The sequence below is a fragment of the Arvicanthis niloticus genome, chromosome 21 (assembly GCF_011762505.2).
Source record: "Arvicanthis niloticus isolate mArvNil1 chromosome 21, mArvNil1.pat.X, whole genome shotgun sequence".
NCBI lineage: Eukaryota > Metazoa > Chordata > Mammalia > Rodentia > Muridae > Arvicanthis > Arvicanthis niloticus.
Window position 1 is genome coordinate 50,160,909 of NC_047678.1, and position 14,336 is coordinate 50,175,244.

A 14,336-nucleotide genomic window follows, 5' to 3' on the forward strand; every position below is an offset into this window, starting at 1 on the left:
TCTCAGGGGATCTTCAGTAGTGACTTTAGAGACAAGGAAAAAAAAAACTTGGATGTACAATATTTGCATGCATTGTGTCCTAAGATGGATCATGGGCACACTTATTGTTGTTGTTGAACATTGTAACTCATATAGTCCAGGTTAACTTCAAACTTACTGAAGTCTCTGAAGGTTCCTATCAACTTCTGATCATTTTGCCTCTGGCTTTAGAGCTGAAATTCCAGGTATGCACCACTATAACCCCTGTGTGACGATGTGCTGGGGATCAAACCCAGGACGTGTTAGACAGCCTCTCCACCAACGAGTCACATCCCCACCTCCTTTGTGTTCTTTTTTTTTTTATTGGATATTTTTTATTCACATTTCAAATATTATCCCCTTTCATTGCCCCCCCCCCCCAGAAACCTCCATCCCATCCCTCCTCCCCTGCTTCTATGAGGGTTTTTCCCCACCCACCCACTCCTGCTTCCCTGACCTTGAATTTGCCTACACTAGAGCATCGAGCCTTCACAGGACCAAGGGCCTCTCCTCCCATTGTTGCCTGACACGGCCATCCTCTGCTACATATGTGGCTGGAGCCATGGGTCCCTCCATGTGTATTCCTTGGTTGATGATTTAGTCCCTGGGAGCTCTGGGGGGAGGAGTCTGATTGGTTGATATTATTGTTCTTCCTATGGGGTTGCAAACCCCTTTAGCTCCTTCAGTCCTTTCTCTAACTCCTCCATTGGGGGCCACATTGGGGACCCCGTGCTCAGTCCAGTGGTTGGCTGTGAGTATTTGTTAGGCTCTGGCAGAGCCTCTCAGGAAACAGCTATATCAGGCTCCTGTAAGCATGCACTTCTTGGCATCAGCAATAGTGTTTGGGTTTGGTGTCTGCAGATGGGATGGATCCCCAGGTGGGGCAGTCTTTAGATGGCCTTTTCTTCAGTCTCTGCTCCACACTTTGTGTCTGTATTTGCTCCTGTGAGTATTTTGTTCCCCATTCTAAGAAGAACCAAAGCCCTCACACTTTGGTCTTCCTTCTTCTTGAATCTTCATGAGGTCTGTGAATTGTTTTAGAGGTAATGTTTGAACCTTGTTTAAATCATTAACACTATACACATGCTTATTAAAAAGCACAAATTCCTCTCACCAGTTCCACACTGAATTTCAAGTATCTTCTACTCTATCATCATGTATGTGTGTTTAACTCTTTATCAATTGAATACAAAAGCTCTCTGCTTTGCTTCTAGAGCCGCCAGTTCCCATCGCCCCACCTCAGCTTGCCTCTGTTGGAGCAACCTATCTGTGGATACAACTCAACGCCAACTCCATCAATGGGGATGGACCCATCGTGGCCCGCGAGGTTGAGTACTGCACAGCCAGCGGGAGCTGGAATGATCGACAGCCAGTGGATTCCACAAGTTACAAGATTGGGCACCTTGACCCGGATACAGAGTATGAGATCAGTGTGCTTCTCACCAGACCAGGAGAAGGCGGCACTGGATCTCCTGGGCCAGCTCTGAGGACAAGAACAAAATGTGCTGGTGAGTACCAGCTGGCATTCCTCTGATGGTCGCAGTCTTTCGTGGTGTTGCTGTTCGTATTTCATCTCACAGTTAGAGCGCAAGCTTTCTACAGCTCTGCTTTTGTACTCCATGTGAGGATAAAAATACTTCTAAAGGTGAATTATAGGTTAAATGGAACATTAGAGCCCATGACCTCAAGACCTGCTCTCTCTCAACTTGCCTCTTCCGCTTTCCCTGTTCCAAATTTATAGCTTGCTCTGGGTACCACGTGATTGATACTGGCATGGCCCCTAAGGCTCTTAGAGGTTGGCTACTTCAATAATGGCTGCTAATGGGTCAGACACTTCTTCCTGTCCCTCTAGTTTGTTTTAAGCTAATGTGCTCATTACCCACGAGCAGTACCATGGAATGACAGATTCTCTCATAGAGTTTGCCAGCTGTCTTTATTGATGGGTATGTGAGGCAGGGCTGCTGGCCAGTGACTAGGGAGCCTGTTTGTAGCATAAAGAGTGATTTATACTGTGTGCAGTGTTTGGGCTCTTGGATTACAAAGCATTAATTGTGTCAAAGCCATTCTGCAAGTTACATAAAATAAGGTTGATGGACAGCAAAACTTAGCATTTAGGAAAATCAGAAGGAAGATAGCCTTACAACACAGAGTTGTTTTTGAGCGATGACTGTGTGGGAGGAAGGGAAATGTCTCCCAGTGTTTTCTCACAGTGGACATGGTTGGATGTCTACACAAAGGCCTGAGTTGAATGGTGTGCTGAGAGGAGGAGAGCCCATGGACTTCAATGGGGTTACTTAATGCTTTAGATAATGTCAGTTAAGAAGACAGTATTACCCAAGACGAGGCACTTCCCACATTTGAGAGCCAGAGACAAGCAAATCTATGTGTTCAAGGCAAGCCTAGTCTACAGATTTAGTTCCAGAACAGCCAGGACTACACAGATAAAACAAAAACATGACAATATTTAGTTCCCAAAGGGTGGTGGGCACTTTCATGTGATTCCACAGAGTCAAAAAGCCTTGGATCTCAAATATCCAGATAAGAATTATAGCTATGTTAAAGGTGTGCAAACTTTTTCTTGCCCAGCAACCCCTGAACAATAGTATATAGCAGTCATTTACATAGTATTTACATTACATTAAATATTATGTGTGATGGAAAAGTGTAATCAAGTATTCAAAGGATCATCTGTGAGCTTTCTTTTCTTTGGGGATCCTAGAGGCAGATGACCCCACAAAAGCCCACTGAAGACCATATCACCTGACTATCGGCTAATAGTAGAAATTAATAATGTGTGTATGTGTGTGCAGTTGTATGTGTACATAGCCGAGTGTGTTTACAGTTGAATGTATATAGTTGTGTGTGCATAATTATGTGTACACAGTTGTATGTACACAGTCTGTGTGCATTGTTGGGGTATGCATTGTTGTGTGTGTACACAGTTGTGTATGTATATGCAGTGTTATGTATTTGCATGTACATACTTGTGTGCATATGCAGTTATATGTATATGCAGTTGTGTATATATATTTGTGTGTGTAGTTTATATGAGCATGCTGGTGTGTGTGTGCGTTTGTGCACCTGTATAGTCAATCTTGGATATTCTCCTTCAGATTATTTTTGGGAGCTGGGTATAGCCAATTAGAGTAGGCTGGCTGGCTAGTGAGCCAGATACTCTTTATTTCTTCCTCCCTTCCTCTAGGATTACAAGTACCCTTAACCATGGCTGTTTTTCTTAAGTGGGTGTGAGGACCAAGCCTGGGGCCTCATGCTTGTGGGGCAAGCATTTTACCAATCGAGCTGTCTCCTCAGTCCCATGAAGGCAGTGAACATTAGCAGCTGCACCTATTTTGATTTTTACTTATAATTTGGATAAGCCTAATTGTATAATGGCAGCAATCACTGAAATTTTTTTCTTTAAAAATTAAAAGTGGAGCACTTTTAATCCCAGCACTTGGGAAAGAGGCAGAGGTAAGCAGATCTCTGTGAGTTTGAGAACAGCCTCTTGTACAGAGTGAATTCCACCCAGGCAGGGGTGCATAGTGAGACCCTGTCTCACAATAGAAAAAAAAAGGATAGGTAATTTGTATTAGGCAACAGAACAGGTACTTTCTCTTCCTAGGATTTCAGCTGTGGGCTCTGTGCTGGCCCTGCTTTAGCAGGGTCTGCGTCTGGATACCCTGTAGAACTTGTCTCCTCTTGACCCCTTCCAGCACCTGTGCTGAAGTAGGATGCTTGTTCAGACCAATGCCTCTTTCGGCTTGGTCATTGGTTATAAGAGTTTCCTAATTCTTTCTCAACTTGTCTTCTCTTGTCTAAACCTTCCCATCCCTGTCACTGACTCTAGTAAATCATTTTACTTTTGTGAAATGCCCATCATATCACATGTCGTAATGGACATGTTAGCTTCATATAGCATTGCTGATGTTGGCATTTTTAGCAGTATAAGTGATGATACTTTAATAATTAACAAAAGCAGTGACATGATTTCACATTAGTATAATATTTCACATTCCATAGGGTTTTTTAAAATTAATTTTAGTGTTTTTTAACTGAAATAGAATTATATCACACCCTTCCTGTCCCTTCCTCCAGTGCCTCTCCTTCAAACTTCCCCTGTGCTCTTCCCATTCTTAAGTTGAAAGTCTCTATCAAGTTAAGTTGAGATGTATGTATATTCATATATACACATATATATAATATATGTGTGTGTGTATATATGACATATATATAATTGTAGTATATATCTAAATATAAACTACTAGGCACATTTTTGTTATATGAGTGTCTATGATTTCAGAGCTGACCACTCTGCAATGGATAACCAACCTGGGTCATATCCCTGAGGGAAGCTAATTCTCCTTTTTCCAGTAGTCACTAGTTTCTTGTGGCTCTTTTTGTAGGAATGAGACTCCATGGACACGTCTGCCTTCTACATTAGTTTGTCCATTGGTATGGCCGTTGCTCCAGTTCTGTTTGTGCAGCCATTTCTGGGATAAAATGGTTAAAAGCAGACTGCCTGGTATTCTGACTCCTAGTTGCTCCAGTTCTGTTTGTGCAGCCATTTCTGGGATAAAATGGTTAAAAGCAGACTGCCTGGTATTCTGACTCCTATCATTTTCCACATTCTCTTCCAGAACATTCCCTCACTATAGACTCAGGAACTGTAATACAGATGTATCCATTGGGGCTCCCCACCAACCCACTGATCTCTGCATTGCATCCAGAGTTGTAGTTTTCTGTGACAGTCCCATATGCTGTGAAGAGAGACTTCTTTGATGAAAGGCAGTAGCTACTCTTATCTGTGGGTACAAGGATAAGATTTAGAATGTGGTATGGAATTATGCTTGTCCAGCAAGTTGCTGTTAGTGGATTATTCTCTAAAACCTCCCATGATGTCACTAGATCAAGAAGCCGGCTAGGTTCCCAGTACCAGGTGTCTTTTGCCACCTGTTGGGTGAGTCCTAAGTCCATTTTAGACAGACATTGCTTGCCGCTGACTTATGAGTGACAAGTGTTGCACCTCTATAAATTTCTTGCCACACTGGTAATTGTTGTGGTTCATAGGTGCCACACACTGTAGGGTTGTTTAACCCTCCCTTGGCGCCTTACATAGTATTTCCTGTAAGCATGAAAGCTGGGCCGTGGGAAAGGAGCTTTTGGTCCAATCCAGCAAGAGTCCTCCAGTTTGTGTGTCCTAAGTGTGTGGTGTTTTTAGCCAGAGGGTCTCACCCTCCTCCCCTGAGAAGCAAACAGGGGCTACATTGATCATCTGTATTATTTTGGGAGTCACATAGACTACCCCGACCACCTGTTTAAAACTAGAAAATAGAAAGACATCATGTGTTCATAGATTGATGGAATTAAGATTATGAATCTTAAGTGACCATTCCACCAAACACATTTTACAGATTTAATGCAATCTTAGTCAAAATACCCACAACATTCTTCCCAGGCATAGAAAAATCATCCGAAGTTCTTATGGAACCAAAAATAAGTTTCCAAATAGACAAAGCAATGCTGATCCAAAAAGAGTTATACTGGAGGGATTTCTATTCCAGATTTAAGGGAATATTATAAAACATTAATAGTAAAATTAACATGGTATGAGCACGTAAAAAGACATATAAATCAGCAGAATAAAAGACCCAAACACAAGTACTCATCATAAGGACATTTGATAATTATCAAAGGCAAAAGACACTGGAGGATACACAACATCTCCAACAAGTGGAACTGGGGAAACTAGAGATCCACTTGCAGAAGTGTGAGATTAGACACATAGCCATCATCCTCCATACCAAAAAAAAAAAAAAAAAATAGATCCAATTAGATCAAAGGCTTCAATCTGAAACCAGAATCAATAAAACTACTAGGAGAAAATATAGGAAGTTCCCTACAAGATACAGGTATGGAAAGGGACTCTGTGAGCAAGACTCTATTTACCAAGGACGTAAGGCCAACAACTAACTCTTGGATGTCATAAAACTAAAAAGCGTCTATACAGCTAAGAGAACCATCAGTTGAGGGAAGAAGAGTCCCACAGAAAGGGAGAGGATCTTTGCCAGCTGCATGCGACAGATGATTGATATCCAGAACATATAAAACGATCCAAAGTCAGGGAAACCAATGGCTCGGTTTAAAAATACAAAAGCTAGGCTAGGACTATGGATCTCACCAGAGTGCTCCACACACACAAAAATAAATAATAAATAAAACTGGCTACATCAAGAAGTGCTCAAAAAACTACATCAAGAAGCGCTCATCGTCCTTGCCCATCAGAGAGGAGCAAATTAAACAACATGGAGATTTTACTTCACCTCAGTCAGAATTGCCGAGATCACAAAACTATTACCAATAAACAGATGTGGGAGGACCCACATTCACTGTTGGTGAATGTCCCACTGGGGACATTAGTGTAGAGAACCCTCTACAGGCCAAAAGAAAACTACCATGCGACCAGCTACACCACCTCTGGCACATGCCCAAAGGACTCAACATCCCACGCCACAGATGCTCGCTCAGACACGATTGTTGCTGCTCTGTGCACACTCGCTAAGAAATGCAAATAGTCTAACTGTCCTCCAACAGGGGAATGGATAATGAGCACGTGGTGTATGCACACAATGGAACACTCCCCAACTGAAGTTGGATGTAAATGGATGGAGCTGGAAACCATCCTATTGAATGAAGTAACTCAGACCAAGAAAGACAAGCATCACATGTTCTCTCACCTGCAGTCCACAGCTCCAGATCCTCAGATGGGGAGCATACAGCACGGAGTGACCACAGAAACCTGGAACCATGGGAAGGGAAGCTCTGGAGAGGAAGAACAGGATACAAGTAATGTGATGTGGAAAATGCCAGGATATCTAACTGGGGAGGAGGTAGAGAGGTCAGTACAGTAGGGGAAAGAAGGACAAGAGTTTGATAAACCCTCAAGGAACTTGTCTTATATTTGTTGTTACCATTTCTCAAAAACCAGGCTTGCTTTCAGAACTGTTACTTGTACATGTGTGCCTTCTGAAGTATCCAGAGTGGACCCCCAGTTCCTCATGTGCAGATTCAGAATCCCCCATGAGATCCTGTCCACCTTCAAGAGCTCTCTGTAAGGAAAACCTTGAGTGTTGTCTTCAACAGATCTGTTTGGATCACACAGTACTTCCTTTCCTTCTCCTTAAGATGGGAAAGGGCACCTGGTCTCTCTCATTCCTATCACAGCCTGACCCACTAAGCATTCCAGGTATCATTTTTCCTTCCTTGGTGTTGTACCAGGACATTCAGCTGTTGACACATCTCTGTGTGTGTTTCCTCTAATTACATGCATGCGTATATTTTCAGGAAGCCTTTTGATAGCTCTGTGGGGTGTGTAAGACGTGGTGTCTCTTACAATAGATTGACATTCCCTCTGACGACATGAAAACCCATTTTCGACTGGTATTTTGCACTCTAACACCGGTCCCTGAAAGAATCAATCCTTGGCTGAGCGAGAGAGTCTAATAACAAGCAACCTGGAATGCTCAGCTTCCACCCCCGCCCCCAACACCCCACACCCCGCACACAAAGCTCTGCCTGGTGTGTGCTCCTAGTGTGTCAAGCACTGACAGAGAATGTTTTTGAAAAGGCTGCAATTGAGAGAGTCGACCTTAGAAAATAGAAGGAAGTGTGTTAGGTGAGGGAGTTGAAGTTAGAAATAAGAGAGGAGGCATGTTAGGTGGGTGAAGAAATTGAAGTCATGAGACTCTTTGCTGTAAGAAGCAAGACAGCTCACCCTTTCTTGACCTGAGGCTTTTGAGCAAATGTGCAATTTAGACTGGTGAAGCCTTTGGTGATCCTTGTGACATCGTGGAAAAAAGACCAAGGGGAGAAGACGGGTGTCTCAATTACAGACTGAGAGCTTGACATGGGTCCTCTGTGACAGTCACATGCTTGCAAGCACTTAATAGCATTTATGAAAAGAGAGTCAGGGACCCTATAAGACCATGAGCCCTTGCAGCCTTCCCCAGCACTGCATAGAAACACCTTGGAACAGCCTAGCGATGAAGCTGCCTGAGAAATGGAAGGGGCAGACAGACATTTGCTTGCACGGTTGAGATAGGCAAGAATATCGATGTGGAAACAGAGTGATGTGGAACAAGCTTATATGAAGGGCAACTGGGCGTGCGAATGAAATGCTCACAGACCTTCAGTACCATCTGCACTGCGTGTGTGTGAACCATGCCTGTAAATCTTCTACCTCTCTGTCCATCCCTCTCCCCTCAAAAAATTAGCTACTATAATGTATCAGGAAAGCAAAACATTGATATTGCAGAAGGCGGACATTTGATAGAGTGTGAGATAAACCCTCAATAATCAATGTTTATTTCTGATCCCTGTGTCTTCAAAGACACAGAGCAAAGGCACTGATGCCCAGGGCAGATCCTCCAAGATCCAGAACCTTGGATGATGGCAGAGAAGGGTGACAAGACAAGATGCCTTACACACTGGGCTGGAGCTGTGTCGTTGGGAGTTTCCTAGGACTGTTTTGTTTATCTAGAACCTGACACAGAGCTGGCTAGATTTCGAAGATTTAACCAAACTGAAGAATCTGCGGATCATCTGTTTGTTGCTCTCTGTCTTGGGTGATCCTGGTGAAGGTCTGTGGTGACCTTCCAAAGGCTTGAGGTAGAGGTACCACGGTTACATTTTATTATGACCATACAAATAGATAGCATTTGAAGGCTGTCTCTTACTCTGGCATTCACTACCTGAATTTTATGACAACATGCCACTCTATGATGACCCCTCACTGTGAATGGACCTCTACAACTACAGCCAACCTCACCAGCCGTCATCTGCCTGTGTCTGAACTGGCAGCTCTGCAGCTGGACCTGTAGTCACAGGAACGTCCATGTGCTCTATGCAGCTACAAAGCATGTTAATAACTACGTCACCTATATCCTATAGTGTTTCTGCACAGTCGTTGCCTTCGGACACAGAGAAGGTGCACAGAGCAGAGCTGTAACTATAGCAACAGGTCAATCAAAGTGTACTGTTATCTTAACCATCTAACTTTTCTGTATGTGTGACACTGGACATTGAACCTCAGACCTCACACACACTTGGTAAATCTTTATCACGGGCTCTACATCCTATTCCCTTTATAACTTCTGTCCTGATGCATGGTTCCATTAGGGTTGCCTAGAGTTGAGATTTCCATTTGTGACACAACATCTTTTCTCATGGAAAACCATTCACTTTAGTGAATCCCTGTGTTTCGGTGTCTGTGGTTTGTTGAGTCTGTTCTACCATGTCATGATCACACTCATGAAACTGTATCTAGTTTGATCCCTTCCTCTGTTCACCCTCCTCCCCATGGCTTATGGATACATCGTCACCACTGGGTCAGATCCCTGCATAAGTCATGTGTAGCATTTCTACAGAGTGCTGGCTTTTTATATTTCTGACAGTTACTTCCAAGTATAGGAATAGGCTCTCCACATGAGCATGCCCAGGCCCTCAGTCCCTCACTTCCCACCCACTTTTTCATCCCCACACAGGGAAGCCAACACCCGACCCAGTGCATCAGAGATGTGTGTTAAGATCAGGATATATCCTTAACTGTTAGGTCCTGAAAGAATAATACAGTGTCCTACCTATATGACTTACATTTTCAAAGACAAGTAGTCAAGACCTGGCTTTCTGGTAATTTTCTACACCCAGTTATTTCCCAGATCTGCAGTTCAGCCACAGTTGGATAACTTCAGAGAACTAGAATCATTTCAGCATCCAGTTAAATAGAATAAGATTTAGTTTGTGATTTCTGCTATAGCGTATTGTATTTGAGAATTGGGAGCATCATTTTTTTTGCCCCAGGCCATTTAATAATAGGTACTGGAAACAGTAAAATGGCTGATGTTGGAACACAGCAGACATTGTAGGTGTTTTATTTGAGGATGTCACTGTTTACATATCCTAGTTATTGGCTAATCACTAAACACTTAACACTTGGTTAAGTGACTTGCTAATAATTCACTCCAGAAGTTAAGGAATGATGAAGAAATAACAAAACAACAATAATGATCAGTGAGATGGAAGAAAGCTAAAGAAAGTCCTTAGGGGATATATATATATATATCTTTAAAGGGCACTCCTATTTATTTAAGTGTCAGGCATTGTGCCAAGCACAGAGAATAGAGATTTCTGACATTCAGTTTATGTTTTGGAGTTACTGGAAAAATGGCCTAAATGTATGCACATTCAAATGCAATATAGTAAACTGCAGCATCAGGTAGTGATAACTGCCGTAAAGACAGAGGAAGGGGCCATTTTTCTTCTTCATGGTAGTCAACTACAGAAGACATGATTCTTGCCATTTTAACTGGGTCTGATGTCCACTCCTGTCCAGTCACGTTGAGTCCATCCATCTAAGTTCCAAGACTGCTTTTCATCATACTGTGCTTGCTGATATGAAGTCTACGCTGGCTCGGAAGAACCTCTGAGATCCCCTAGTCTATGTTCCATCTCTAGCTCACCAGTCTCTGTACACTCATGCAAGAGGATTCCTGATCCTGAAGAATTTGTCCTTTTTTTTTTTTTAAAGTCTTACTCAGTTATCACAGGACAGCCACCATGCCACAGGGTTTGTGCCTTTCAGATCCTCTGATCACTATGGGTTGTTAATATTTTTTTTCCTCCTATGGGATTTTTAAAAATGAACCATTCCCAAGCTGTTAAGTACTGACTTTGGCTTTTAATTAAGTCAATAATTCTCAGTTTAAAAGTATACCTCTGTGACTCAGATAAATATCACTGAGTCAAGCACGAAGTGCTGTGTGAGTAGAGTTGAAACACAGACAAGAATGTTGGAAGTGCTGGGGTAACACGCAAGATGCCTCTGCAGCTGGGCCTCTTGCAGAGAGTTCACGTGAGGAGAGAGTTTATCTTATAAATCTGTTATTTCATACTGTAGTTAGGGGAGTTGTTATGCTTCCTTGCATTGATATGCAGGTTTTGTTTTTTTTTTACATAGACATTGCTCAAGTTTTTATATAATTGCAGTGAGAACTTTTAACTTGTTACCTTGAAATTTGTTCCTTCAGTAAGATAGCGCTACATAGCTTAACAACATACATATTGGTCAGTTACACAAAGCATTAAGCAGCTCAACTCTTGACAGTCCTTGACCTTGACTTGCAGGAAGCTAGTACACAGCCTATGGTGCTGGGCAGCTTAGTCTCTCTCCTGATGCTGTACCTGAATATGCATCTTTGTATAATTGTTGTGTGTTCCTGACAACTTCTAAAGAACAAGCCACAAGCAAGTGGGCGGAGTCCCTTCAGGGTAAGGCTCAGCATTCCTACACTGGGAATTTTGCCCTAACTCCAACTTCGGATCCCAGGAGCTTGTTTTATGGTCCATCAGTGTACCTCATGTGGTGGCACGTTCTCTTGTACTGGACCTAAATATCATGAGGTTTGGTAATGCTAGTTTTGAATACGGTTTCCTGACACTACCGTAACTCTATAAACATGCACAGTGGGAATTGCATAGTAGAACTGAGGAATATTGGGTTTCACAAGAGGGTGTTAGCAAACCTTAAGCTTTACATTGCTGTAATTCTCCTGCCAGCCTTTCTGTTTACATCTGATTGTTGTCCTTAGTCCTTCCGTGAGAGAGAAAAACTCATCTTCAGTGAAGCCCCCCCAAAAATTAGATTTGTTTTCCCCTAAATGAAGAATAGCTGGATTGTTTATCTGTGATCAGTTGTCACTCCCATTATAGTGTGTACTGGGGGCTTCACTCCTGACCCCTAGAGTGTGGGAGCAGGTAATAGCTGGTTTAATTATGGTTATTAAACAGGACAGACAGAGGCCAATGACCTAATTGAAGAGAACAGAATTTATTTTTAATTTAAGTTTATTTGCGGGGGTGGGGGGATTAAAGGTGTTCTAATTCTTAAATGGCTCTGCCAAAGGGCAACATGTTTTTAATGCATTTGTAACACATTAAACCATTAAGAAGCTTTTTAAATAATCAAATTAAAAGAACATTAAAAGGAACATCTCTATTAGGATGCAGATGTGAACCCTTTTTGCTTTAGATGTCAACCCACTGTGTACACAGGTCAGGACAAGATTCACTATATGATGCTGGATGGACTAGAGCCTTTCTTATAGCTGTTCCTGGCCCCCAAACTTATAAGGAACACTTCAGTGATATGCTGTTTTCTTGCACCTGCACCCAGAAATGATGTCCATGCAGAATTAGGATGGGCCAACATTAAAGATTCTTAGGAGAGCTTCAGGCGCTCCTTAAACAAGTGTCAGCAGACAGCTGGCCATTCTTGGAGTTGCTACTGTTGACTCTCAAAAGGCCAGGTCAGTTCTCTACAAGGTCCATAGACTCCTTGCCTCTGCAAAGTAAGCACAGTACACCACTGCTGAGCTTCCTCTATGCTGGTCTTAGAGCCTCCAAAGACTGTTTCTTGTATAGCTTATAATAGACTGAGGGGTTAGAGTGGGTAGCCTGGGACTGAGCCCTGCTGTCTCTGTGATGGGTAGTCTGACACTGGAAAAAATCACAGAACATTTTCAGGTTGTACTTGGTTCGGGTTGTCTGTTGGCTAGGGCATTTTGTCTAGATGTCTTGTGGTGGTTAGGTTCTAACAGCCTCCTCGGAAATCACCACTGTACTTCCTCCTTCACTGGGGAACAACTACATTGTGGTGACTGTGGGCCTAAGACTAGTGGGACATTTAAGAGTGGTTCCATTTTCTGCAGTAATGTTTTCTAGAAAAAGAAGACATAATATAGCCTGAATGTCAGTCAGGTTTTAGTCCCCATGATATCACTGCAATGATCAACTTTATGCAGGAAAGGTTGATTTGGGCTCCTGATTTTTGAAGACTCAGGCTGTAATTGGTTGGCCTTTGATTTCAGACCCGAGGCATCATGATGTATGGTCCAGAGAATGACATAAGATAGCTGTTACTTTCGGTTTCGAATGAGTGTCTTTCTGAAACCTATAACAAGCAAAGATTAAAGAACCAATGACGGGCTGCTGATGTGGCTCAGTGGTTAAGAGCACTGGCTGCTTTTCCAGAGGTCCTGAGTTCAATTCCCAGGAACCACATAGTGGCTCACAGCCATAAGCAATGGGATCTGATGTGTCTGAAAACAGTGACAGTGTACTCACATACATTAAATAAATAAATAAATAAATAACCAATGACAAGGAGAAGATTGATAGAAACAGACAGTGAATGTACCACATTATCAAGTCAGAGAGTGTCAGCTGTCACGTTAACATTGTAACTGTGAGCCTGGCCATCAGAGAGTGTCAGCCATTAAGCTGACCTTTTGACTGTGGGCTTGGCCATCAGAAAGAGTCAACCACCATGTTGACGTAATGGCTGTGAGCCTGGCCATCAGAAGCCCCTGGTTCCCTGTTCCCACGGTGTGCATTTTTAACAGCACAGGATGAATACAGTAATAATCTCTGTTGGGAATGCTGTAGCCTCTAGCTCTGTTCAGTGATGCAGTGCTTTTAAAGTCCTTGGCGGTTTGCTGTTTTGCTATCCACCTGTCACAGAGGTAGGGGGTAGTCTTGGTTCAGGACAAGGAGTTTTGAGGACACTTAAAATCAACATGTTGGAGTCTGGAACAAGAGAGCCCTTTTTATCTCAGAGTCTGCTTTCAACAAAACTAAACAGCGCATGATGACTTACTAGTATATTTTACATCAGAGAACATGGTACATGGATATCTCATGGCAGCTGTGTAGTTCACTATGGATGATGGGTGAGAAGCAACCAGACAGTGGCAGGGAAAGGTGTCTGATTTCCTTCTACTAGATCTGCTTATTTAAGGCTCCACTAACCCTTCAGTAATGCCTTGGGCTGGGGACCAAACCTTGAATACATGGACCACTGGTGACTATTTCAGATCTAAACTATAATGGCATCCTTGAAATAGTTTTTGCCTTTGAGACTCTGGGCCATCTAAGTCATACCTAAATTGTCTGGACATTTAGCAAGAAAAGGATAGATAACAAAAAGGTTCATTTTTTTTTTTTTTTGATTAGAGCAAAAGCTTTAGGTGTTCATAAGAGTTTCTCTGTGTTGGGCTTCCACATATAATCATCTTTGCTTCATACTTGTGGTTTTGGTGAGACTTGGAACATAATTCACCACTAAGAGTCATTACAGAGGCTTTTCATTCAGCCACTGCCTTTGTGAACATCTAAAAAGGACAGTGTTCTGCTGGGGGACTGTCATTTTACTCTGGTTGCCTTGACATGAGTGCTACTTCTGACTTAACAGCTGAAATCCTCAACAA

At 42.6% G+C, this 14,336-nt stretch overlaps 1 protein-coding gene across 4 annotated transcripts in view; it reads left to right on the forward strand.

The window, feature by feature from the left end:
- Ptprm (protein tyrosine phosphatase receptor type M) overlaps nucleotides 1-14,336 on the forward strand; it is a 799,636-nt gene that overhangs the window by 435,763 nt on the left and 349,537 nt on the right. For all 4 annotated transcript variants that reach the window (XM_076917595.1, XM_076917597.1, XM_076917596.1 and 1 more), the window contains exon 7: nucleotides 1,233-1,526. In XM_076917595.1, coding sequence (XP_076773710.1) covers nucleotides 1,233-1,526 — 294 coding nt within the window. The remainder of the gene's footprint in view (nucleotides 1-1,232; nucleotides 1,527-14,336) is intronic.